The sequence below is a fragment of the Eptesicus fuscus genome, chromosome 17 (genome assembly GCF_027574615.1).
Source record: "Eptesicus fuscus isolate TK198812 chromosome 17, DD_ASM_mEF_20220401, whole genome shotgun sequence".
In the NCBI taxonomy this organism is placed as follows: Eukaryota; Metazoa; Chordata; class Mammalia; order Chiroptera; family Vespertilionidae; genus Eptesicus; species Eptesicus fuscus.
Window position 1 is genome coordinate 38,057,419 of NC_072489.1, and position 25,751 is coordinate 38,083,169.

General features: G+C 42.2%; 1 protein-coding gene and 1 long non-coding RNA gene across 5 annotated transcripts in view; one reads left to right on the forward strand and one right to left on the reverse strand.

Annotated features, from left to right (window-relative positions):
• Window positions 1-9,089: 9,089 nt before the first annotated feature.
• LOC129152107 (uncharacterized) overlaps window positions 9,090-25,751 on the reverse strand; it is an 87,160-nt gene continuing 70,498 nt past the window's right edge. The window contains exons 2-4 of the long non-coding RNA XR_008558830.1: window positions 12,028-12,131; window positions 10,085-10,154; window positions 9,090-9,226 (exon numbers count right to left, since the gene is read on the reverse strand). This is a non-coding gene — a long non-coding RNA (uncharacterized LOC129152107). The remainder of the gene's footprint in view (window positions 9,227-10,084; window positions 10,155-12,027; window positions 12,132-25,751) is intronic.
• LGI1 (leucine rich glioma inactivated 1) overlaps window positions 12,676-25,751 on the forward strand; it is a 35,656-nt gene continuing 22,580 nt past the window's right edge. For 2 of the 4 annotated variants that reach the window (XM_054729356.1, XM_054729357.1), the window contains exons 1-2: window positions 12,691-12,905; window positions 13,292-13,363. In XM_054729356.1, the coding sequence (XP_054585331.1) occupies window positions 12,691-12,905; window positions 13,292-13,363 (287 nt within the window). Of the gene's footprint in view, window positions 12,906-13,291; window positions 13,364-25,751 lie in introns of all 4 variants that reach the window. The other 2 variants (XM_008156891.3, XM_054729355.1) reach the window with 2 other exon arrangements.

Below are 25,751 nucleotides of genomic sequence, written 5' to 3' on the forward strand. Positions count from 1 at the left end.
GGTGGCAAAAGGAATTTAAGGTAATGATGGAGCAAGTCCTCATACAATAAGGTTAAAATCAGGAGCCATGTGACTAGCTGGCTACTTCATCAGCATAATTAGGAGTTCTAGGTCCCCATAATTTCCTTCATTGCATGTTGGCAATGCCAACCCTTCCACAATTACATGTCACTTTACATAACTTCTCTTAATGTTCCCAATTCACCTGCAAGATAGAGTTGTAAAGTATGGACCTCAAGGCTCCACAAAATCAAGTGATTTGCACAAGATCACACAGCTGGTAAATGGCAGAGCAAGGACTCTTTACGTGTCCTGGCTTAAAGGTTTTCCCCTCTACACCACAATCGCTTCTGCCATTATTAAGGCTTTATTTCTTTGGGTTAAATGAACCTCTAATTAATTGATCATTCACATTAAATCTTACCTGAATCTTAGTGTATAAGAGGAGTCGTTCTGGCTGAACTGTATTTATAGGAAGAGAGGGAAGGAGAAGGAAAGTTAGGGGAAGTAGATGTAAAGCCTTAGAAATACAATCTGAAAGCCACTAGGTTAAAGCATCTGCCCATTATTTCAATGCAAATAGCCTTGGAGGAACCCCTTGCTGTCATCCATACCCTATGTCCTACCAGATCATTTCTTACCACCTGAGACAAGGAGATAGAGTAACAGAGCCAGGCTAAAGAGCCTTGTCAGTATATGGCAAGCTGGGAAGGAAAGAAAGAGTAGAATAAAGGATAAAGGAAACTACTTTACAATCTACTTTAGGTTTGCTCTGTCTCTGGAAGGAATCAAATCCTTCTGTAGCTAATAAATATTGTAATTCCTGAACATTGGCACTTTAAAGCTACTAATACAGAGATCTAGAAATTTTAAAAAAGCAAACCTCAATCCAAAAGGCCTTATATCACCTTAAAGTGTGATCTTTATATTCTAGAAATATCAGAATTCCTCGTACTTGCTAAAGTATAGTTTTCAAAAGTCAAAAACATAAATAACTGACATGTATTCATTCTATATTTGTATGAACACATGTCAGAGATTTATTCAACTCATTAGTGACGGAAGGGGAAGCTGGTTCTAAAGATAATTAGAACTGGAATCATATAGGCATTGGAGAAATAATCTTAGAAGAAGACAGTTGGATTAGATATAAAATTGGCTAATGCCCTGCAGGCAATAGAACCATAACTTGAGAATTATATATTTTACCTTTCAGAATTCATATACTTCTCTACTGGGCACAAGTCTACTAGTGCAGAAGTAACTTTAAAATTGGCCTTTGATCAACGGTAAGCAGAAATTCAAGCAAAGGTTCACCCCTCAGCCCAGCTCATTGTTAATCCTTGGGCATGCCTGTAAACAGTGTTCCACTATGACACTGAGAAGACATGCTAAACTCCCTTTGCCTTCTTTCCAAGTTTTGAGTCCCAGTGACTCCAGTTGAGTTCAGGCAAGTCAAAAGTTTTGTAGTTCAAATTCTGAGTTATCTTTGAATGTGTGAGTTTGTTCAAACAATAAGAAAAGAAGTGGAATTAACATTTATATTAGTCTGCTAGGACTGCCATAACAAAATACCCCAGACTGGGGTGGCTTAAACAACAGAAATTTATTCTCTTAAAATTCTGGAAGCTGGAAGTCTGAGATCGAAGGGTCAACAGGTTTGGTTTCTGCTGCGGCTTCTCTCCTTAACTTGTAAATGGCTGCCTGCTCACTGTGTCCTCACATTGCCTTTTCCATGTGGGTATACCCCTAATGGCTCTTCCTTTTTTTTATATGGACACTAGTTCTATTGGAATAAGGCCCCACCCTTATGACCTCCTTTAACCTTAATTACCTCCTCAAAGGCCCCATCTCCAATAATAGTTATATTGGAGAGTAGGACTTCAACATATTTAGCATTTATTCTGTTCTAAGACTTTCAAATACACAACCTTCTTGAATGCTCACCCCACCCTGAAGAGATAGGTGCATCTTGCAGATGTGGTCCGGGAAGTTAAATAACTGCCCAAGATCACCTATGTACCTAGTGGCAAGGCTGTCGTCTGACTCTGGGGAGACCATGATATAGGGAGTCAGGTTGTGGAAACTTCCCAAGCTCCTCCACTTGTGGAACTTGGGAAGTTTCCACCACCTCTATAATGTCCTTATATTTGCTATTTATTGTAATCCTCTGTCCCTTGAGATGAAAGGGGCTATGGATGTGTCTTCTGGGCAGCAGCATCTAAAGAAGCCAAGGAGACTGAATCACAGGAGCAGCCAGTGCTGAGACCTAGCATTTCAGAGACCAGAGAAAGTGGGGGAAACCAATCACCAAACCCCCCAAATTCTTGGGAGCTGCAAGATGCAAGAGAGGAGGACACAGGCAGCTGACCTGTGACTGGGATTGGAAGGGTCCTGATGAATTGGGAGAGACCATCTGAGGGGCTTCATGTATTCCCTCACTCCCGTCTTCATGCCCTCTCTTACTGCTTACTCAATTCATATTTATTGAGCTTCTCCTGTGGACAGCACCACCAGGTGCTGGAGGATTTACAACTACTAAGGGTCCCTTTCTTGATTCTCCCTAAAGGTCCCTTTTTAGGAACAATAGTGTCTCCCACCTCCACTCCTGCAAAAAAAAAAAAAAAAAAATGCCCTTATTAAGAAATGACCAATTAATTTTTAATTTTCCTGGGTTCAAATCCTACCTCTGCCATTCGTTAGGTTTATGACCTATAGCACCTCTGTAGCCTCAGTTTCCTTACCTGAAAAAATGGGCTAATACCTACCTCACCGAGTTAAGAGAAACAAATGATATAACATAATAGACATATGAAGGTTCTTAGCACAATGTTTAATACCCAAGCAAGGCCCGGTGAAGGGGATCAGAGTATATCACCCCAAAGGATGCCACTATTTTTAGGATTGCTTTGAGCTGAAAGCAATTAGCTCTCTGCCCTCTCCCTTCCTGTCCAGAAGCAGGATATGTTTCCCTTTGTAAAGGTAACATAAGCTCCATTTGTAAACATGTGTCCCTCTCCAATATAACTTTTATCATCTGAGAGGACTCTTATCTGCATAACAAACCTTACTAACTTACAAATCTTTTTAACATAAAATTTTCTAGTCACCTTCCCATAACTTACCCACCTGCGGTTGAAGGGTATAGCCTATGTCAAGGCCGCAGTCATGCTAGTCTGTTCTTCCCACCCCCCCTACCCACCCCATTACACTTTGGCCTGGTTTCTCCTCTCATCCCTCCTTCCTCAGTCACTCTGACAACCACAGGAGGGGGGCTCTAATAAGGGTACTTTGAATAGTGGGAGATAGATCAAAATAATAGTAGCTTGCTATGTGATAGGCATTTTCTTTCATTACCTCATTTTTTTAAAATTTCTTTATTGATTAAGGTGTCACATATTTGTCCTCATCCCCCCATTCCCATCCCACATCCCTCCCCACGGATGCCCCAACCCCCTGTTGAACTTAACCATTGGTTAGGCTCATATGCATGCACACAAGTCCTTTGGTTGATCTCTCCCCCCTCCCCCCACCCTCCCCTACCCTTCCTCTGAGGCCCGATAGTCCGATCGATGCCTCCTTGTTTCTGGTTCTGTTCTTGTTCATCAGTCTATGTTGTTCATCATTTCCCCTAGATGAGTGAGATCATGTGTCACTAGAGATATACTTATAAGAACTGAATGTGAGACGAGTAATAATAGTTATGCTGACAGGCAAATGAATCAGTCTGTAGTGAGTTTCTTTCTGGACCAACAGTTCTTTTGAGACCCAATTTCAATGTCCACCAGTTCCTTATGTGTACATGTCGGCACTGACCCCTCAGCTCTGGATGGTGGACAAATGGTGGTAATGCAGGTCCGACTCACTCTGGTTTGGTCTCGGCCGGACCCAGGGGCATGGCTTCACCCAGACTCAGGGGTGCGTGGCCTCACCCGGACCCAGGGGACGCGTGGCCTCACCTGGACCCAGGTGCGCGCGGCCTCACCCGGACCCGGGACCCAGCCTCACCCGGATCCACGGGCACACGGCTCATTTCTTTTTTATAGCCATCTGTGAGGTGAGTACTAATAATTATCTCCATTCTACAGATGAGGAAACAGGATGAGAGTGTAAAATCTTGCCCAAGGTCACTGAATTGGTAAATGGCAGTCAGATAATGAGTTGTAACCTCCTCACTAGATTGCATTCCACTGGGTTGGGATGGCCCAAGCGGTCTCCCAGGTATCCCCAGAGAGCCTCCGGAGCTAGGACTGGGCTAGCCTCAGTGGTTTCCATGCCTCATATTAACCAACGACACTGTACAGACATTTTACACAATACTTGCTTCACATGGACAAGGCCTCAAGAACTGCCCATAATTTCATATATATCAAAAGTAAGGAATCACATGATAAACATTTTGGAAACAGACAGAAGTTAGTTTGAAACTAAATAGTCTTGAGGAAGTCATATAATCTCTGTGAGCTCCTGTTTTCTCACTGTGGAGTGAGGATGCTATTGCCTCACTTGCAAGGCAGGTTAGATGATCAATTGAGCATCTGTCCTGCTGGAAACCCAGAAAGTATTGTTTCCTCTTGTTGATATTCATCCTACAGTCACTTCCTCCCTCCACTGCTGGGGGCAGTAGGGGCAGTGCCAAATGTGGGGCCTGGGAGGGGCTGGTGCAGAAGCTTGATGCTTCTCTGTTGTTGATGCCCATCCTGTGGTCACTAATCCTATGGTCATCACCAGTTCCGTCATCCCCTTGCCATTTTCTTGGGTCAAATTCCAACCTTCTTGGGTCACCATTCCAACTGAAACTAATGGGTGTAATACAGGCCACAAGTCACAGGCAACAATGGAAAGCTCTGAGTTCCACCAGAATGACAGTATAAAGCCAGACAAAACAAAACAGAGCCTTTCTAAAGGGATAAGACCAAAGCAAAAGCCTGAAATCCAACATCTTGAAGTTCAATTTTCCACAGCATGTTTCTCCTTTTAATTTCAGAATCTTAAACCAAAACAAACAAAAAGCAGTTAATGGTCTCCTTGAAAGGATGAAGGAGTGTCTGTTTTAAGAAAAAATGACTGCTAATAACTATCTTGGGAGTGATTCAGGCACGAAGTAGAAGAAGAAGAAAGGAGAATAATCGTTTTTTCAACTTTATAGTCCAATAAACAAATCCCACGCTAGGGCAACAAAATCACCCCAGATTATACTTCTGGCTCAATTATGTTCACCTTTCCCATGACTTAGAATTATGTTTGTTTTATTCCCTAACAGCTTACTTTTTTTTTTCTTTCTTTCTTTGCTATTCCAGTTTAGCCAGTAGGAAGAATGGCCTACCATGGTCTTGCCTGCATTTTTAGTGTTTGGTTCTGAAAAACTCAAACACACTTCCAGAGAAAATGCTAAAGAGCTAAAATCATACTTTATCAAAAATATTTTGGGATCATTTGCTTCTGCATATCTTGATTTGTACTTTATCATATCCATTTTGCTTAACTGTAGTATATGTGTCTACCATACACAAAAGGGGAAAAACAAGGTTTCTCTAAGCTTTGATTTTTACAAGATATTTCTCCTTTATGAGAAGAGAAATTCAAAAGTTATATAACGTTAGTGCTATAAAGATGGAGAAACTGAGGCCTAAGGAAATAAAATGCCTTGTCCATGGCCACACAGCCTCTCCACAGTTCTTGCTAGAGGATAGCTGTCGGTTTGTTTTGGATTCTGTGTGAAGATCATTCAGCTTTCCTGAGTTAATGGATTATTGATTACTGTTCAGAAAAATGCACAAAGGAGATTTTTATGTTCCCCACTATGGGAACTTCTTTTTCTCTCTCTCGGTGAGAATGCTAAGAGCATCTGCAACAGGACAATTCTTTGTTATGTGTAGAGGTCCTAAGAGTTTCAGGATGTCAGCATCTTCAGTCCAATAATTGCAGCTAGGGTAACAGCAGTAATGCCCTCAGGCAAACACCTCCTAGGAGGGCAGTAGTGTTCTAAGTTGATGCCCACAGCACCTGATGGGAATTCTAAGACCAAAATGATGAGAAGTCCTCACTCTCCTCCTTACCCTGCCCCAGGGTCTTCTTTAATACTCTCCTCACTAAATAATCATTCATTCTGTCTTTGCAAAGTTTCTTGATCATCCAGGAATAGCCACTAGTAATGTTTATCCATTCACCAACTTCAGGCATATGGTGCAACATGAAGCAAGAGGCAACTAAGCCCAATGTTCTCAGAACTCACAGCACCCAAATAGCTACTTACTTGTGGACGTGCAAGAACATGCTCAACATTCTCCTTGCTTTCTAGTACTTTACTTTAGAATTTCATTTAACTTTTAAAAGTCTCAATGTCTAGGTAGTACTATAGGTCAAATAAATTAGAACCTCTAAGGATGCAATCCAAGGAATTTTAAAAATTCTTCAGGTGATTCCAAAGTGCAGCGAAGTTTGAGAATGGGTGCATTAAAACCCCCTATTGATCTTCCCACAGTATGCATTTCTAAATTAAAAAACAATCTTTCCCATGGTAATTCCCAAGGTCTTCCTTTGAATACTGAAAAATGCAGAAGATATTTTAACCTGGAATCTTGCCATCTTCTCTATCTACTCCGACTTACACCTGCATTCATGCCTCAATTGCATAATCATCCTTTAGAGAGACCAAATTTTGCCACTAAACATTTTTTATACAAGAAAGTGAGGAACTTTTGGTGAGGAAGGGGTTAAGATGATAGCCTAGTTGCATGCTGGGAATTGTAGTTCAATAGCAGTGCCTAGCCAGTGAGGCACTGTGGGCATCCAAAGAGACACCCAATTCTCCACATCCCACACAGCCTTTTGGAGAGGCAGTGTCCCTTTGTGGCTAATACCATGGACATCAGAGTCAGAATGCCTGGGTCAGGTCCCAGGGCCACTCCTCACTAGCTGCAGGACCCTGGGCAAACTACCTAACCTTCTAGGCCTAAGTTTCCTTTTCTATAAATAGAGAGGAAATAATAATACACATATCTAGACTTTGGGATTATTATGAGAATTAAATGAATATATGCATATTGCTTAGAACAGCATCTGGCACATAATATGCATTGTGTGTCAGCTTTCATTATTATTGCCTTCTCAACTTCTCTTTTGGCCAAAGTTCTATTCTCTTGGACCATAAGAATTGAAAATCCCCTGATTCACAGTCAGGACATAAGAGTTTAGCTGTCCTATGAGAAATTATCAATATCTATTTGTGTAAATGGTCCTCGGGTCATTTCTCCTTAAAATCCTGAGGTTGGATTTGCGGTGATAGGCTGGGGCAGAGGTCAATGATATTAGCTAACAGATCCTGGCACACGTCCCATACTGAGTATCCCTTGGGGTTTTGCCTGTTCAGCATCCATCCTCTCTGCTTCTGGTAGGAGCACCAAAGTTTCCTTTGAGGACCCACCCCTCTCTCATTGCGTGCTCTCTTGGTGGGATTGCCACCAAGGTGCCCTGCCTCCCCATGGCAAATAGGTGGGCACTGGACCCAGCTCAGTCCATTGGGCTCTCTCCTCTGGGGAGGAACACAGGGATGAGAACTGACTGGAGAGGATTCACCTGAGGAGACTTCCCATTAGTTCCTGCCACCTAGATCCCCAAGCCCCCACAAGTTTCTTCATTGCTGAATCCTGGTTGGACAGCCCTTCCATGAGTTCTGCCAGTCATTCTATTACCAAGGCAATAAAACTCTTTTATGTTTAGTTTGGCAGGGTCCATGTCTGTTACTTTCTACCAAAGCATCCTAAGTGACACACTCCTTCCTTCCTTCCTCTCTTCCTTTTTTTTTTCTTCATAAACTGACTGTAAGAAATTTTTACATCACATGCACATGCACACACACACACTCACACAATGGAAACAAAGGTTTCACAAGGCAATAGTTACTCTTTTTAAAGTGTTTTTATTTCTTGATTTGAGAGAGAGAGAGAGAGAAATAGCAATTGTTCCACTTATTTATGCATTCATAGGTTGCTTCTTGTATGTGCCCTGACCTGGGGTTGAACCTACAACCTTGGCATATAAGGACAACACTTTAACCAACTGAGCTACCCGGCCAGGGCCAAAACTATTTCATTCTTTAAAATTCTGCTTATACAATCTGCTTATCCTAGATTGATTTTGCAACTCATTAACGCGTCTGACTTGCAGCTTCAAAAACCCTGCTCTATTGAGAAAGCTGCTTAAACTGACACCCGTTTGCATGTCTGAGTGTTTGCAAAAGGAGGCAGGGCCAAGATGGATCTTTCAAGTCTCATAATAACGATTTGTTTACTTGTACAAAGTGTGTTTCCTAGGCCACACCAGCCTGAGGGGAAAACTGAGATCAGAATCACGGCACAGGCTGTTCCTCTCTCTCTCTTTCTCTCTCTCTCTGCTCTCATTGGCTCTCGCAGAATCGCCCAACCCTCCACAGAGACCCCTTCCAGTTTCTGAGGATGCCTAGGAAACACTGCACATGTGCCCCCAAACATCACACTCTACCCCTCATTTTCCTTCTCTTCTGCTCCAGCTGCCTCACGGGATCATTCCCCAGTCCCTCTGATGTCTGTGGGGCTGTCACTGCTGCTCGGCCACTAAGGAGGAGCTGCTTTTGGTGGAAAATCCAGTGACTTTGGTGATGTGTGAGCTGAGGGCCTGGATAGGGACACTGCTGGTCTCACATCCTACAGCATCTCCGGTGCCACAGTTCTGTGAGTAGTTCCTCCTGGTCCTCAAAGGCAATGCCACAGTGCGCACCAAACTGGACAGAACTCCTTTTAGTACAAGGATCCCAAAGTGGATCTCTCTTACCTTCTCTAACTTACACATGTTCGAGGGCAGGGGGCAGAACACAATCTCTACCCTGCACTCAGACCACCTTCTCTTTCTCCAGCTCCAGACCTGTCCTTGGACTAAGTTTGGATGTTGCTACTCTCATCCAAACTGGTAAGTTCTTTCTTTCCCAGGAGACTCCTTGGTTCCTCCATGTGAATAGATTCTTGGCAAGGCCACAGTCTGTCATCCTGCCCAGAAGTGCCTGCTTTCTAGAGTGAGCATAGATTTAAGCTAAACCCATTTTTATTTGAGAGCTTTGCTTCCCAGGTATCAGGAGTCACATGTTCAGAATTCGAGTCCTGTTGCAATGATGATGATGATGATGATGATGATGACGACGACGACGACCATGATGACGACAATGAATCTTTCCTGGGTATCAGACCCCTTGCTAAGCACATTAGATACATTACTGTATTCATTTCCTCAAAAATTCTGTGTGGCACATACTAGTATTATCCTCATTTTACACAGGAGAAAACTGTGGCCTAGAAAGGTTAAGTAGCTAGCCCATGGTTCATGGCTGGCAGTGAAGAGCCAGCCCTGGACCCGCTCAGCCACTCCTCTACAGCTAGGACTGGGCACTGAGCTGCCTGGGCCAAGGCCTTCAGCCTCCCTGGGCCTCCTTCCAGTTCTGCTTTCCTCCTTTCGAGGCCCCTCTCCCAAAGCCCCAGGTCAGGTGTCAAACCTTAGCCAAAGGCTTTCAAATGGGAAACCCCTAGGCTTCCACCCTCCCACTTCCCACAGCCTCTCTGGACCTGGCCAGGGCTTCTAGAAGAGGACCGGTCAGGAGAGGAAGCTTCATCAGCAATAGACCCCAGCCCAGACCCCTCAGGGCTTTAGTGTAGCAACCTGCCCTCCTCTCTATAGTCCCCTCCTCAGACCCAATTCTGGAGGCAGGAGTGGTTTCTCCTCCCTAAATGGCCATCAGCATTCTGCATTACAGTTAAAATTCTGCCCGATCTTAGTTGAATAGGGAATTCAAGTCTGGGCTTAAATGCCATAGAAAAAGAAAAAGTTACTGTCTTTTCAGAATGCCCATTGTAACTTGTCCTTAGGATCCCTCTTTCCCCCCGCCCCGTTCTCCACCCCTCCCACCCCCCAATCATGGTCCTTTTCCACTTAAACTGACCAACTGAACCGCCAGAGAAATACAGCTGCACAGTGGATAGTTATGGGTATGATTTCTTTCCCTCATTCATCTGCCCTCCTAGCCTAACCAAGTCAGAGAGTTTGAAAGACCACTCACTGTTTCTTTGATTATGTCCACAGAGCACAAAGCCAAGGGCTGATGAAGCAATCTTGATAACGTGACACATCTGAAAGTGGAACATAGGGAGTGAATTATCCTGATTGACTATATCCACCAGTTTAACCAAGTATCTGCCAGGGTCATCCCATGCAGAGTGGTGGCTCTGCCACTTGCAATCTGTGCGCCCTCTTAGTGCCTCAGTTTACCCATCTGTAACATATGGGGATTGGATCTGAGAATTCTAAGGTCCTTCAAGTTCTCAGAGTCTTTATTTTATAGCTACAAAACACATGCTTTACAAGTGAGGTAAGTTAGGGGGGAGGTGATTGTTTGAATAAAAATGATCCTCTCTATAAAACTTCCACCACATAATTATTTTATAGAGCATCTTTTCACTGTGTACTTGATGCAGGATCCAATGTACAAAATACTGACTTTCTGCCAACTTTTTAAATGACACTTTCACTGTTGCATGTGGGGCTTGCCCATAGGTCACAGTTCCTAAAAACACTATGATAACTCCCTCCCTCCAGACAATCCTTGACAGTGAAGCAGTAGAATCCATTCTAAAATCATTACTCCTCTTGGACGGAGTTTTCCTTTTCTTTTCTATAAAAATGATATTTATAAACCTTTAAAAACTGGCTTAATTATAATAATCTATTGGTCCTTTTGAAGCACAAACCAGATATATCACTTTCCTGCCTAAAGCACTCCAGAGGTCTCCCACTGGTCTCCAGGGTCCTGGCCAGGTGGTGGCCAGGCCTTTGCATGTGCTGTTCCCTCCACCTGGAATGTTCTCCCCAACTCTCTCATCCCCCCTACCTTGGAACTCTGCTCTCTCATTACTTCTTCAGGGAGTTGGCGGGTCCCTTTATGATAACTCCGAGGTGCGATCTGAAGTTTCCCTGGATGAGCACATCCTGACCAGAAGAGCCTTTTCACTCCCTGGCCGCTCATGAGGGCACATGGGTGGCTCACTGCATGGACGACACTGTCCAGGCACCGACTCACAGCAGGGTCTCTACCTTCTTCCAGGTAAACAGACATGGAGCCACCTGTCTTCCAGGTACACAGACAGTAGCCAAGTACAAGAATGAACACAGCTACCAACCACTGCTCTCTCCTCACAGAGCTTACAGAGGGACTGGAGTCATTGTGGGGCATGCTGTGAGAGGAAACGGGGAGACTGTCCATGCATTAGGTTCCCATGTAGGATGAATTTATGTCCTAATCACACATTTGCTCAAACAACCCTTTTACGACTTTCAATCTAAGAAGCTGAGAGAGAAAGATCATGGGTTGACATCCCTGGGCCAGCATGGTAAGAGGAGCCAGGGTCTACTTACCTCTCTCCATCCTAAAAGTCTTCCCAAGCTCTTGGACTATACCACCCTACCCCAAAGCCAGCACCTCATTTGTTTCTTCTTTAAATGAATTTCCATTCCAATGGTGCACACTCTTTCCCAAATACGACAGTAGTCCAGCCTACCATTTTTATTTAATGTTCATAATATTTATAGAACATCGATATCATCCCCACTTGACGATAGGGGAATAGATCCAGAGATACGGGCTAGATCATGGCAGAACTGGGACCTCAAAGCATGTCTCCGGCTCTTGGTCCAGCGTTTTCCCCACCCTGTCTCTGCCCCCTGGGCTAAGCCAGGCCTTTTTCAGAGCCCTGAGAAGCCCAAGTTGGCTGCCTCCAGCTGGCGAGAGTTCCTGCCAGGCATTGGGTGCTACTGCTAAAGAAGAAGGAGTTCCAGAAGCAAGAAAGGTGGGTTATGCACAGAGCCAGTCTATGCTTCTATTTCCCTCCCTCCTCATGGGAGGAGGGAATGGCTTGCACATTGGAGGTGGGGTGGGGGTGGGGGGTGAGGACTATGAAAACCAATAATTCATGACAGTTGATAAATGTCAGAAAAGTACTTACTCACATTCATTCCCTGAAAGTCACATTCTCCGTGTGTTCTTATCTGTCTTTCAACGGTGGCATTAGTCAGGTGAATTCAGCAAGACAGACCAAGGTTTTAGCCAAATGCTGCGGAGAGAGGGAGTTTGATTTAACTTCATTTTTCCAGCCAGGGCTGGGTCCTAAGCCAGTTTTTCTGACTGGGTTGTTTGCCACACGAAAAGCAAATTCCCAGAGGTTTCTGAGATTGCCGAGCTCCGAGGCAAGATGACTGCTGCCACCCACGCGCCCACCCACTCACTAATAAGACATAACGCCGTCCTATTTTTGGTAACAATTACAGGGCCTCCCGGTGCAAGCAGAAAGCTGTTTATTTTCTGTTACATCACTTCACTTTGCCTTCGAAGGCTGGTCTGCGCTCAGTGTTTTCCTGGTGATGCAAGTCGGCTCTCTCCTCCGGCAGTTGGATCCCTCCCATCTCGCAGCACCTCACAGGTCTCTTCCCCGAGCAGTGCATTGCTGGATCGAGGAGCAGCTCACGAATCAGCTGCAGGTCCCCGTTTTGAAAAGCAGAGATACAGAGGCAAAGGGAAAGGGTGGACTCCTATGTGACCTGATCTCAGAGCAAGACAATCACCAGCTGAATTCCAGAAGCCCTGTTCATGTTTGGGGAGATTTTTCCGACTGCATGGAATCAGAGAGAAGCCAAAGGATGGGAAATGCCTGCATCCCCCTGAAAAGAATTGCTTATTTCCTATGTCTCTTATCTGCGCTTTTGCTGACTGAGGGGAAGAAACCAGCGAAGCCAAAATGCCCTGCCGTGTGTACTTGTACCAAAGATAATGCTTTATGTGAGAATGCCAGATCCATTCCACGCACCGTGCCTCCTGATGTTATCTCATTGTAAGGCCCGTAAGCATTTGCTATCTAATTTACGATTTAAAAATTCCAGCCAGTGTATTTGGGGCTTTGTATGTACTGGTAGAAGGGCATGGAGAGAGAGATTCCTCTCGCACACTTGGCCATTTGACAGTGCTAACATTTTGCTGCATTTAGAGATTCTGATTTTGATTAGCTGCTACGGAACATGCTTAGGTACCCCCCACCCTTGAACATTATTATGAGAAACCTGTAGCAGATTCATTTCTCCTACTTCATCTGGGAAGGAACAGTATGGTACTTCATAAAATAGTGTCAAAATAGTGACTGTTTTTGCTAAACCGGATTAACACAGGTTTGTTCTGTGTGTGTGTCTCTTTGTGTGTGTCTGTCTGTTTGTTTTCTTTCAGATCCTTTGTGAGATCTGGTTTTACTGAAATCTCAGAAGGGAGTTTTTTATTCACACCATCGCTGCAGCTCTTGTGAGAAATATTTATATCATAACTATTTTTAATATAGCATATATTTGGATAAGCCCTCTAGTAAAACAATCTCAATATTAATTTTGTTGAATGTGATCATATTTCGGGAGAGAAAATGATTATCAGTAAAGTGAGAGGTCCAGGGGTTTGTGTGCAGCGAGACACCAACGGTGCCGGTTGATTCTTGCAATGGGAAATTCGCTAACCTGTAATGCTGTCTACTTCCATGGCTATGTATGAAGTTGTGGGAACGCTGCCACAATGATTCCAATTTCATTCCACTATTTTACTTTCATTTTTGACTTGGGAACTTTGGTTATTTTGCCCTGGAGTTTTTGAATTAGTCAATACAGAACCCAGCATAACATATGTGCTCAAGATGTTGTCTCCCGGGGATCTGGGGCAGGCTGCTACTCCGTGTGATTTACCATGGCGGGGGGGGGGGGGGGGGGGGGCGGGGGGGGGGGAGGCGGGGGGGAGGACTTGGTTCTTTCTAGGTAATTCCGTAAAAGATTAATTCTGGAGAGATTGTTTTCTAATCTTATCTTATGTATAATTAGTTCCCTTATAAGAATGGAAAGAAAATATTAATATAGGGTAGTGCAAAAGATTAATCTCTGCTGTTGTGTTTTGAGTTAGCCACGAGGGAACTACATATTCAGTCTATGTCTCAAAATAGTCAAAAAATAATATTTCACTCAGGTCTCCCCACAGGCATAATGTCACATGTACAATTTTTTTCTGATGTGTAATGTTTGGCTATTGGAGTGCTAGTTCTCAGAGCAAGACCATGTGGAAGTCAAAAGGTCCCCCGTGCTTAGATGTCAGGCAACAGTTCGGGGCTGTCGTTAACATGCTTCAGGAGGGAATCGTTGATGAACTGAGTTTTGGTTATCTTAACTGCATGATTCAGGACCCAAGGTTTTGTTGTTGTTGTTGTTGTTGTTGTTGTTGTTCTCTTGCCTTAATTGGCCATTTTGGCTGTGTAAGGTTATACATACAGAGGCAAACAGCATGGTTTTGAAATTAGAGAGATCTGTGTGTAAATTTTATCCCACCACTTACTAGAAACTAGATTTGTAATCTTGTGCAAATGACTAAATCTCTCTGAGCCTCAGTCTCCTCATCTGTAAAATGGAAGTGACAACACATTAAAAGATGGTTATCAGAGATAAATAAGATTTTAGTAGATAAAATGTTTGGCATAGGGTCAAATGGTTACATATTTTATAAATGGTAGGGTTTTAAATGTTTACATAAAGCTAAAAAATCACTTGATCTATTGTTTTGTCTATATGAAATGCCAAAACTGGTTTGATTACTTTATTAATTCACAAAGATGATCAGGTGTTTTGATATTATGTAACAGTGTTGGTTAATGCCCTTCTACTAGCTAATGTCTTTGAACGATTAACATTTGAGTAGAATATTCCTAAGGGATTCATGTGTTTGATTAATGGCTAGTGATATGATTAGGGGAAGTGTTAGCACATTGAACAAACCCCAAAAAGATAGTCTTTAGCACTTAAAGTATCAAAGTCTTCAATGCTGAGATCCTTCCATACAATAAGAATTGGTTGTATCTGAGAAAGTGATAAATTGTGCTGTTGTTCATTTGTTAAATAAATAAATGGCTCATTTAAAAAGCATCCTTTTTGCCCAGGCTGCTCGGCCCACAGGTTAAGTGTTGACCTTTGAACCAGGAGATCACAGTTCGATTCCCAGTCAGGGCACATGCCCAGATTGCAGGCTCAATCCCCAGTAGGGGGTGTGCAGGAGGTAGCTGATCAATGATTCTCTTATCATTGATATTTCCATCTCTCTCTCCCTTTCTCTCTGAAATCAATAAAAATATATTAAAATTAATAATAATTTTTTTAAAAAGCATCCTTTTGATGAGCTAGGGCACCCCTCCCCCGCCCCACCTCCCAGAATAGTTAAATAGCTAAGTCTTAAAATTCAAGAGGTGTCAGTCAACACATACTCCTGATATTCCCACACTAGCTGGACTTTAGCTCTGACACCGAAAGCCTGAATTGATCAACCTAATCAGTGAGCACATCTCCACTCTGCTTTTGCTGGGTGGACCAGCCTCGGCAAGCACAGATGCTGGACAATGTTATAGAAATAGTTCCCGGCTGCTGCAGGGTAATGTGATTACACGTATTTAGAATCACAGAGGGAAGCCAAGGAACTGGTTTTTAAATAGCCCACACAGAGTGTGTGCCATGCCCCTGTGTCCCATGCTCCGAGTTCCTATGGAACATTCCAGCCCTTATTTCTGAAAGCAGTTCAGGTTTCAGAAATAACAAAAGGGAGAGTAATTCCTGCCCTGTATGTCCTTACTTAACTCACACTGGCTAACTTCCACGGGACAGATTTATGCCAGGGCTGATCTTATGCAGAATGGTCAGGGGTCAAAGTTTGTCTCTAATCTCCAGGACCCTGTTTCAGAAAGATTTTGCTCCCATTCTTCCTGCCCGGTGTCCTCTGCTTCCTCCCATCTTTCCTGAGGAAATAGTAAGCTCGTTTTCACCGAGGAAATAAATGCTAAGGCTCCAAATGTGAAGTGCGCCGTAATCATAACAGTGGTGAAAATGGATAGTTCACAGACAAAGGGAGTTCTTCTGTGGCACAGGGCCATCCAGTGCTCTGAAACCCCCTGTGGGCTGCCAACCCCCGTTAGAACAAGATGACCAAGGGGCCCTAATTTGCCTTTGCATGACTTCTGCCAGCAGGTCAGGCCTGCCATGGCTTGGGGTTTGCAATGAGTTCTAACAGCATTTGTGACCACAGATTACCAAACTGACCTGTCATATCCTGCAAAGTGATAAACCTCAGAATCAATTCTGCTTGATTGACATACGAAGTCAATTGGTTTCTTGCCTGTTGTTGAGCAGGGAAATGTCCCATTCCCATCACCCACCCTAACAATCTGATAAATCCATTATGGCCCCAGATGCTTTTTCAGACCTTCTGAGGAGACATGATGAGAAGTGCTTTTGGAAAAGTCCGCCTGGGGTACTGAGGGAAACAGACACGGTTCCTCCTTAAGTTACACACAGTGTCTGGGGAAAAGATCCTGATAGGCCGTGGCTGGCAGTGTGTGTGGGAGAACAACAACAAAAAGCCCAAACCCCGTAGAGAGAGGAGAGAAGGAATAAAATGATCTAATAAAAATTTATCAGATTAGTTGTATAAAACATATATTTTAAAAAATATCTAATTTATTGTTTTAAACAACCTTAACCAAAAAAAATGCAATTTCATTGACGTTTTCCTCAGGGCAGGTTGTGAAACATAACCAGTGAGAACAATTATTCATCCTGGTTTGCTTTTCGTGATAGGGAGTGATACTTGTAATGAATGCAATTTGCAGAAATGAATGTGTTTTCACAATTACAGTCCTGTTCTTCTCAACTACAGACTGAAATCCCCAATGACACATACTCATTACAGAAGTAAAATTCAAATTTAAGAGTATAAAATGTGGCCACACTGCCATTTGTTTATAACATTTTTAGTAACATAAATGCCTCCAACTCTTAAGAGAGTTTTAGCCCTAGTTGGTTTGGCTCAGTGGATAGAGCATCAGCCTGTGGACTGAAGGGTCCCGGGTTCGATTCCAGTTAACCCGGGCATATGTGTGGGTTGTAGGCTCAATCCCCAGTAGGGGGCCTGCAGGAGGCAGCTGAAAAATGATTCTCTCTCATCATTGATATTTCTATCTCTCTCTCCCTCTCCCTTCCTCTCTGAAATCAATAATATACACTGAGTGGCCAGATTATTATGATCTCTGAACGCATAATAATCTGGCCACTCAGTGTATATCCTATATAATAAAAGGCTAATATGCAAATTGTCCCCTCGACCAGGAGTTTGACCAGCAGGCAGGCCGGCCAACCGCCCATGTGCCCTCCCCCTGGCCAGGCTGGCTGGACCCCACCCATGCACAAATTCATGCACTGGGCCTCTAATACACACACACACACACACACACACACACACACACACACACACACTGAGTGGCCAGATTATTATGCATTCAGAGATCATAATAATCTGGCCACTCTGTGTGTGTGTGTAATAAAAACATTTTTTTAAAAAGAGAAAGTTCTATTTGCAGGAAGTAAATTACAGGGCTGGTGCTGGTAAGATGCTAAAAAAAAAAATAAAAAATCTGTACATAAAAATTCAGTGTGACCAGAAAAAAAATGTCTATTTATTCTAATAAGATTTTATCTCGGTTGAAGCAATAGAACTGACCCCTCTGGGAAGAAAAAAAAATTTTTTTTATTAATCCACAATCAATGTAAGAACATAGTCCATAAAATATCAAAAGTGAAAATGAAAATGCTAACAACATGAACAAGATAAATAATAAATCCATACTTACTAAAGTTTTATACTTTAGTCCTTCAAAATACCATTTGTCCAGGTAAAAATATCCATGGCCTATTCACCTTTATAGGGATTAGCCTCCTTTTCTATTCCTCTTTATATTACAAGTGTAAGAAAATGTAGCACTCTTCAATGACTACTCAAGCCAGACCTATTGGCTAAGAGGGCTTCTAGAGGAATTAGTAGCTGGTTATGGATGAGCATGCTTCAGTTTGTGCAGAGCTGATACCCCCACAATGGACCAAGAAGTAAAAATGTTAGTCATCTAGGCTGTTTTGTCTACAACTTTCCCAGTGACCCATAGCTCTGATTTTTAACTTTTTAAAAAATATGATTTTACTGGTTTTTTTAGAGAGGAAGGAAGAGGGAGAGAGAGAGAGAGAGAGAGAAACATCAATGTGAGAGAGAAACATTGATTGGTTGCTTTCCACATGTACCCTCACCAGGATCAAACCCACAACCTGGGTATGTGCCCTGACCAAAAACTGAACTGGTGACCTTTTGGTGCATGAGACAACCCTCAACCAACTGAGCCATGCTGGCCAGGGCTGATTTTTAACTTTTTAATTAATTGTAACTGTGCAAACTAGCCTTGTACAACAAATGTTTTCTCTGAAAGTAATTCATTCTCTCAATTCTTCAGGCAAGAAACTTAGGAGTTACCTGTCCCTTCTCCCTAACTGTCCACTTCCAACTGGACAAGTCCCCTCTCAAACAGCAGGAGAATCTGTCACCTCCTCTGCACCTGAGGGCCATGACCCTGAGGCTGCACTCATTGTGTTCACAGGTTGTTGTGGGAGCTTCTGCACTGGTCTCCCTACTTCCAGTTCCCATCCTACCCACCTCCTTAATGTTACCTTTCTGAAATACAGATCTCATCATGCCACCCCAATGCCTTGAAGCCTTTAATGGGTTCCTAGAAACAGAACATCTAAACACCTGATTTGATATGAACAGAATTTGGCTATTTGTCCAGTCCTCTCTGACAATATTGATACCACACACACACACACACACACACACACACACACACACACCCCAAGATCCAAACAGGCTGAGGTACCTCATTCCCTGACTTCTGTTTTCTCAAGGTCTATGGACTTAGCTGATGTCTCTAGTACTTTCTGTCATTTTTGGAGCTATTTGTGCCTTATCTGCCTGTGTCTCTAATGACGGATTATCAAGAGGTAAGCTCCTAGACAAGAGCCTGGATATTGTAAGCCTAGACCTTGCTAACCATATACAGGGCGTCCCCCAGAAATGTATAAACACTTTAACAGCTGATAACTCAATTTTGAAAATGAAATGTACTTTAATAAACACTGCCTTTATAATTATTCAAAGTGTGTGTATACATTTTTGGGGACACATTATATTTGTTGAATTCAATCCATAGTTTCATAGATTTTATACTAAAACTCCTGTTTTTCTATCAGTAGACAATCTTGATTATGTTCACATTCTTATGTTTGGTTTTTGCTCTTCTATTTCATAGGAACTAATAGTTTGGACGTTGGAAAGTAGTCTGAACCAAAAAAAATGCGAGGAGATATTTGCTTATTACATTAGAGCGTCAAACTTCTTAGACAGAGATTTCCAATGTGCCAGAACTTAGAAGGCAAGATCCAAAGCCTGTCCTTAGACCCACTGGTGGAATCCTTTTTGTCCCACTCTGACTTCCTTTATGCTTTTGACATGTAAAAATATCATATTTAGGCTCTTAGGTTCTTTTTGTTAAAATTGAACTTATTGGGGTAACTTTAGATAATACAATTATATAGGTTTCAAGTGTACAAGTCTATAATACATCAGCTGTATATTGTATTGTGTGGTTAGCCTCTTAGGTTCTACATTTGATTTTGGAGGCTGACTAGTCTCTCCCGTGAAGAGTAGAATTCCCCTCTCTCCAATGTGACAGGACATCCTATGGGAAATGCTGGTTAAGTAACCATTATGAAGATGAAAAAAATTTCATTAACACAAAGATAATTTTCTTTTTTACTTAATTATATTTGCTTAGATAAAACAAGTATTTATGCACTGTTTAGCTGCAAGCAGTAACAAAATGAAATCAAAAGCTTCTCATTTCAGCAAACACATTTGGGGTTCTACTGGGCAACAGGCACAGCGCTGGGCTTTGTGAAGGACACAAAGATAAGTGGCATCTCTCCCTCCCACCTTGATATGACAGCTCTAAGCTGGCAGTGATCTCTAAAAGGGTAAATTATGTTTTGCCTGTATTGGAAAGTACTGTAAGGTAGTCTTGATAAGCTATCTTGTTTTGTTCAAAATGTTATTCAGTTGAATGGTGATGATGGCAGTGCTTGCCAATTATTGATCCTGCGGCTGCAATAGGCTACAGAATGATTGCAAGGGCTTTACAGTGACAGCTGTGGTATCAAAATGACTAACCCTAGTGAGCCAGCAATGTGGCAAGTAGCAAAGAACACAGGTTTTTGTGGTCAGATAAACATGGGTTCAAATCCCCACTCTAGTTTTTGATTTTAGACGAGCTTAATCAAGTCCCATTATCTGTATCTACAATATGGGGAATAACCATAGTACCTATTGCACAAGATTACAGTAAGAATTATATGAAACAATACATGTAAAGTGCTTGGCACAGTTCCTATAACTTGATAAACATTCGCTTTTATTATAGTATCTGAAGATCACTTTAATTTGAATGACCGTAACATCAAATTAGCATCTGATCATGTAGGCTGGGTTTGCTTACAATCCCAAATTAAATTTTTGCTGTTCCACACATAGGTCTCCATCAGAACCTGCTAAGAAATCTTTCCTTCAACTACTTTACGGGAAAACATAAACTATTTACCTTTTGGGGGTAGAGGGAAAAGGGCTGAAATAAAACAACTAGCACCACATTTTGTAAAACAGGTCAGATGTTTACAAGATTAGCACTGCCAGTCTTCAGATGAGTGGTTCTGTTGCAGGGTAGTAAAGGCCTGAACTAGAAGTTATGAGAGAAATCCAGTCCAGCCACTAATGATCTGTGTGACCATGGGTTGGTCACAAAATATTCCTGGGCCTCAGATGTTATATGTGTAAAATACCAGGGCTAGATTAAATTATGGTTCTCAAACTCAAATGCCAATGGGGATTGGGATGATAAGGTAAATGAAGGAAACAGCTGGGTATAAGACAATAGAGAATGGTAATGACTACAATTAGCCAGAGAAGACATGTCTTATCTAAAAATGACATCCTTGCCCAGCGAAGTGGCTCAGTTGGTTGAGCATCATCCTGTGTACTAAAAGGTTGCTTGTTTGATCCCCAGTAGGGGAATGTACACAAGGCAACCAATCCATGTTTCTCTCTCACATCAATGTTTCTCTCTCTTCTCCTCTCTAAGTGTGTCCTCAGGTGAGGATTAAATAATTAATAAATATATTAATTAATATAAAAATGGCATCCTCAGCCCCAACTGGATTATTGCTGATGAGAATGTGGTACATGAGCATGAAGCCATATTTTCATAATTTTCAGGGAAAGGCAGAAATCTGGAAGCAGATTTTGAAACAGGATAAAGAGCAAACAAAACATAAGTTGGCAACTGAGAGCTTCACATTTAATTAACTAAGGTCTCTTCCTAGCTTAAAATTCTATTTTACAAACAGTTACTATAATATAATATAGAAAAATGGTCTTGTTAAGGAAATGGACACAATTTATTGTATCAATTCTAATAAACCAGTAAATTAGATTGTTAATTGGAAATTTTTCATAATATGAAACTGGCTATTACGAAGTTATTATTATTATTTTAAAATATTTTTTATTGATTTCCGAGATAAAGGAAGAGGGAGAGAGAGATAGAAACGCCAATGATGAGTGAGAATCACTGATCAGCTGCCTCCTGCACGCCTCCCACTGGGGACCAAGCCTGAAACCTGGGCATATGCCCTCGGCCAGAATCGAACCTGGAACCCTTCAGTCTGCAAGCAATGCTCTACCACTGAGCCAAACTGGCTAGAGCACGAAGTTATTATTAAAATAATAATGTAGTTCCCGATTTCCCAAGCAGGTCCATTGGGACTTTACCAGGACTTCTCCATGGTGGTTGATAACACAATGTTTCAGTATCTCTCCCACAGGGCAAGGGTTGGAAAGGAAATGTTGGGCCCCTTTACATGGCAAGAGGGCAGGTGTTTGCCTATGCACAATGTTATTAAAAACAATCAGACTTTAAAAAGCTAAACAGTTAGCCCTAACCGGTTTGGCTCAGTGGATAGAGTGTCGGCCTGCAGACTCAAGGGTCCCAGGTTGGATTCCGGTCAAGGGCATGTACCTTGGTTGCGGGCACATCCCCAGTAGGGAGTGTGCAGGAGGCAGCTGATCAATGTTTCTCTCTCATCGATGTTTCTACCTCTCTATCCCTCTCCCTTTCTCTCTGTAAAAAAATCAATAAAATATATTTTAAAAAACTCATGGTCAAAAAACATAATAATAAAAAAATAAAAAGCTAAACAGGTTAGAACTTATTTGTACAAAGAACTCTTGACTTACAGAGAACTCCTTGTAGGAGGTCACAGATTCTTCCACCTGTACTTCTGTGGATAACTATTTCTAGATCCTTCCTTGATAATTGTCTTCACTGCCAGTATACAAGCCATGCAATTTTTTTAAAGCAGTGAAGTTTTGTTAGAGGACATTTGTCATTTTTATCTTGCCTGATAAGTACTTCATATATCAGGCAAGTACTTCATATATCTTGCTTTTCTTTCTCCATCACAATAATCCTGTGAAGGGGTTTGGTTATCTCCACAGAGGTAAAGTACTGAATCCTAGAAGAGTTAAGTAACCTCCTCAATGTCACACCCCTAATAACTGGCAGAATGGGGCTTAAATCCACATCCTCAATTTAACCACTTCTATTTCCTCTTGAACATGAGTCACTGGGCTTGACTTTGCATAGTTTTGTCCCCAAAATCAATTTCCCTTTCAAAGGGTCAGCCTCTGCCACTGAGGAGGGTATTCAGGAGAATGTGTCCTGATTCCTGCAGACAGTTACTGAAAAGGAGTTTCAAAAGCCCTTTCAAAGAGTTGGAGCGTTGCTGGCAAGAACATGTGGTTTCCCTGGGACTCAACTCTCATTTGTATGTGTAAGCTATGGTCCCAGAGACAGGGGGTGGGAGGAAAGAGAGGGAGGGGGAGGAAGAGAGAGAGAGGAAGAGAGCAAAAGAAAAAGGACTTATTTACTTTAAAGTTACACTTTAGGCCAATGTTTTCTAAACTTGTGTCCCATCAAACTGTTGTCTTGAGAGAAAAGGGTTTATGCTCACATAAATTTGGAAAACTGCACATTCTCTCCCTGCCTGGCTATGCAAGGATCTGGACTTATTTTATGTTGTTTCACTTTTCTTAAAATCCCCTAATATTGGTTCTGTGGACTACACTTAGGGAATCTATGCCTTTGGTAGTCATTTTATTTCTTAGCTTAATTATTTATACTTCACCTGTTCTAGAAAGTCTTGCTAGCAGAGCTTAAGGCAGGTAGAAAGAAACCCATCCTAAAAGCTACCTTAAACCATCTATCTCCACACAATTCTGTTAGTGCAGGTTCATTTAGTGTGGTATCAGGAACTCAGGCCTCACCACCAGGCTATCCACCCGGTCAAGCAGCTCAGCACACACCAATTCTTTGGGGACCTCCCAGTGGATGCTCCTCCATCTTTAGATGGAAGTAGACGCTCACTGGCAGCCCATTCATCAGGAAAAAGACCCCTGAGCTTAAATATACAATCTCACTGTTTTTGTATGGAGTGGGTTCCATCACAGCTATTTCCCAGACAGCTAACCCAGCATTTCCCTGGATGCATTCCATGGAATATTCATTTTATGTAAAGCTCAAAGATAAAAGGGTCCCATTTTCCATAAGACTGGGAAACTGCATATTTAGTTTCCTTTTAAAGAGTCGTTTTACTTAAAGATAGAAAGGTGCGTTAAGAACGAACCTCATGGGGGGATGAGGACAAATATGTGACACCTTAATCAATAAAGAAATTAAAAAATAATAATAAATAAAAAAAATAAAAATAAATAAATAAATAAAAAAAAGAATGAACCTCAATTAACTTCACTTTTCCCAAATTAATTAATTAATTAATTAATTAATCTATTTATTTATTTATTTGTGTCATGTAAAACCTAGCTACCCCAAAAGATCTTGCATTTCAGTGCATACACTCTGGGACTACCGAGCAAGGCTCTTTAGATTTGCAGCGGATACGGGGCTGATCTGATGGGACTAAAAAGAGGAAGCACAGCCTCGCCCAGGACTGTTACCAGCCAGCCACCCTGGGAAGAGCATGCCTGAGCACAGAGTCCCAGCTCTGCAGTTACAAGCTTCATACTACTTTACCTCTCACACCTCAGTGTTCTTTACCTCTCTCACCTCAGTGGAGAATATAAAACCTACATTAGAGTGTTCATTTGAGGCTTTGAATGAGAACTCAGATCCTCAGAGGTGGTAAGCTGCTAAGGATGAGGCATAGTACAGAACAGGTTTTAGATAAAACTGAAGTCCCTTCTTGGTGTTCCAGGACCAGGGCGATGCATGTTGAATTTTTTCAACACTGAGAGATGGGCTGTTTACTAGGAGTTATGCCAACTCCTAGAGAGGAAAAGTTTGACTGCCCTGGGATGAGAGGTAATAACTGTAAAAGCAAAGAGATAGGGCCACACTCAGATCTTTGCTGGTGGACATGCCAAGAATACTCGTAAGGGAATCTTTGCAAATCTAACACCTACATTCTCATCCTGGCCCTGCTGCTGACATGGGTTAAGTCACTTAACTTCTGCAGGCCTCACTTTCTTCACCTAAAAAAAAGAGGAAATGAACTATATATCTTTCTGGGGTGCCCCCACCTCAGATTTATGTGGAGCTAAAAGTAAGATTATTAATTCCCCATCAACCCAGGTTGAAGAGGTGGTAGTAGACTTAAGGATCAGCTGAATTACACTGAAAATGTTTTTCAAGGAGCAGACTCAAAAAGAACTGTGAAGCAATGTGCTGCTGTGTGATGCTTCCCATCTTAATGCTTTCCTATCTTGAGAGCATATCTTTAAATATTCAAATGTAAATTATTCAAGTTATTCCCACCACACCTGAACTTAGACTGTGCACATTTAACTAAAGTGAGTCATAAGCCTATTATTAATAATCATTCAACCATCCCTATTCTTTTGGAAAAAGGAGAATATTAGTAACAACCAAAGTGTGAATCATTTAGGCAGTGGCAGTTCTAAACAAGTTGGCAAGCCCTCTATTGTGTGCCCACAAATATTCCAACAGCTGTAACCTGTGCATCTTGCTCTTATCTACATATAGATGCACATATAAACATACAGACACACGTATGTACCTGGACGTGTGCACACTCACGTTTATTCACACTGCCCGTGGTTGCCCAATTCCATGGTGATGCCTATCACAGTCCCCTTGGGCAGGTGACAGTCTTACTGAACCATTTCCCTAGCAGTAAAACTAAAGTCCTTCACTGTATCTAGAGTTCATCCAGCCCTGACATTTCATGTCAATCTGCTTAGCTCTTCTCCAGCAGAAGCGCTGGAGACATACTCATATACATCATCTCATGCAAGTCTTAAAAATCTTCCAGGAAGTCTTTTTGTTATTATAGTACTTATTTTAACAGGCGATGAAATGTATTCACCTACTTAATGCATCATGTGCATAATAAGTGGCAGCTACAAGCTTAGAAACTAGATTCTTTATATCTAATCAATGCGGTCTTCAAGTGACAACCTGGTGCTCACTCTTCTCTTCTTCATCCAGAATGGTCCTCACTGAGGTGGGAGGGGAGAGGATATTGTATGGGACAGCCCCCTAAATTATCTCCCCTTCTTAGCCAGGAGAATATGCTTTGGGTTGGAAGACAGGATACAGCCCACCCATGGGCCAATGACAATTCTGATGGTAATCAAGATGTCACAGATGACTAGA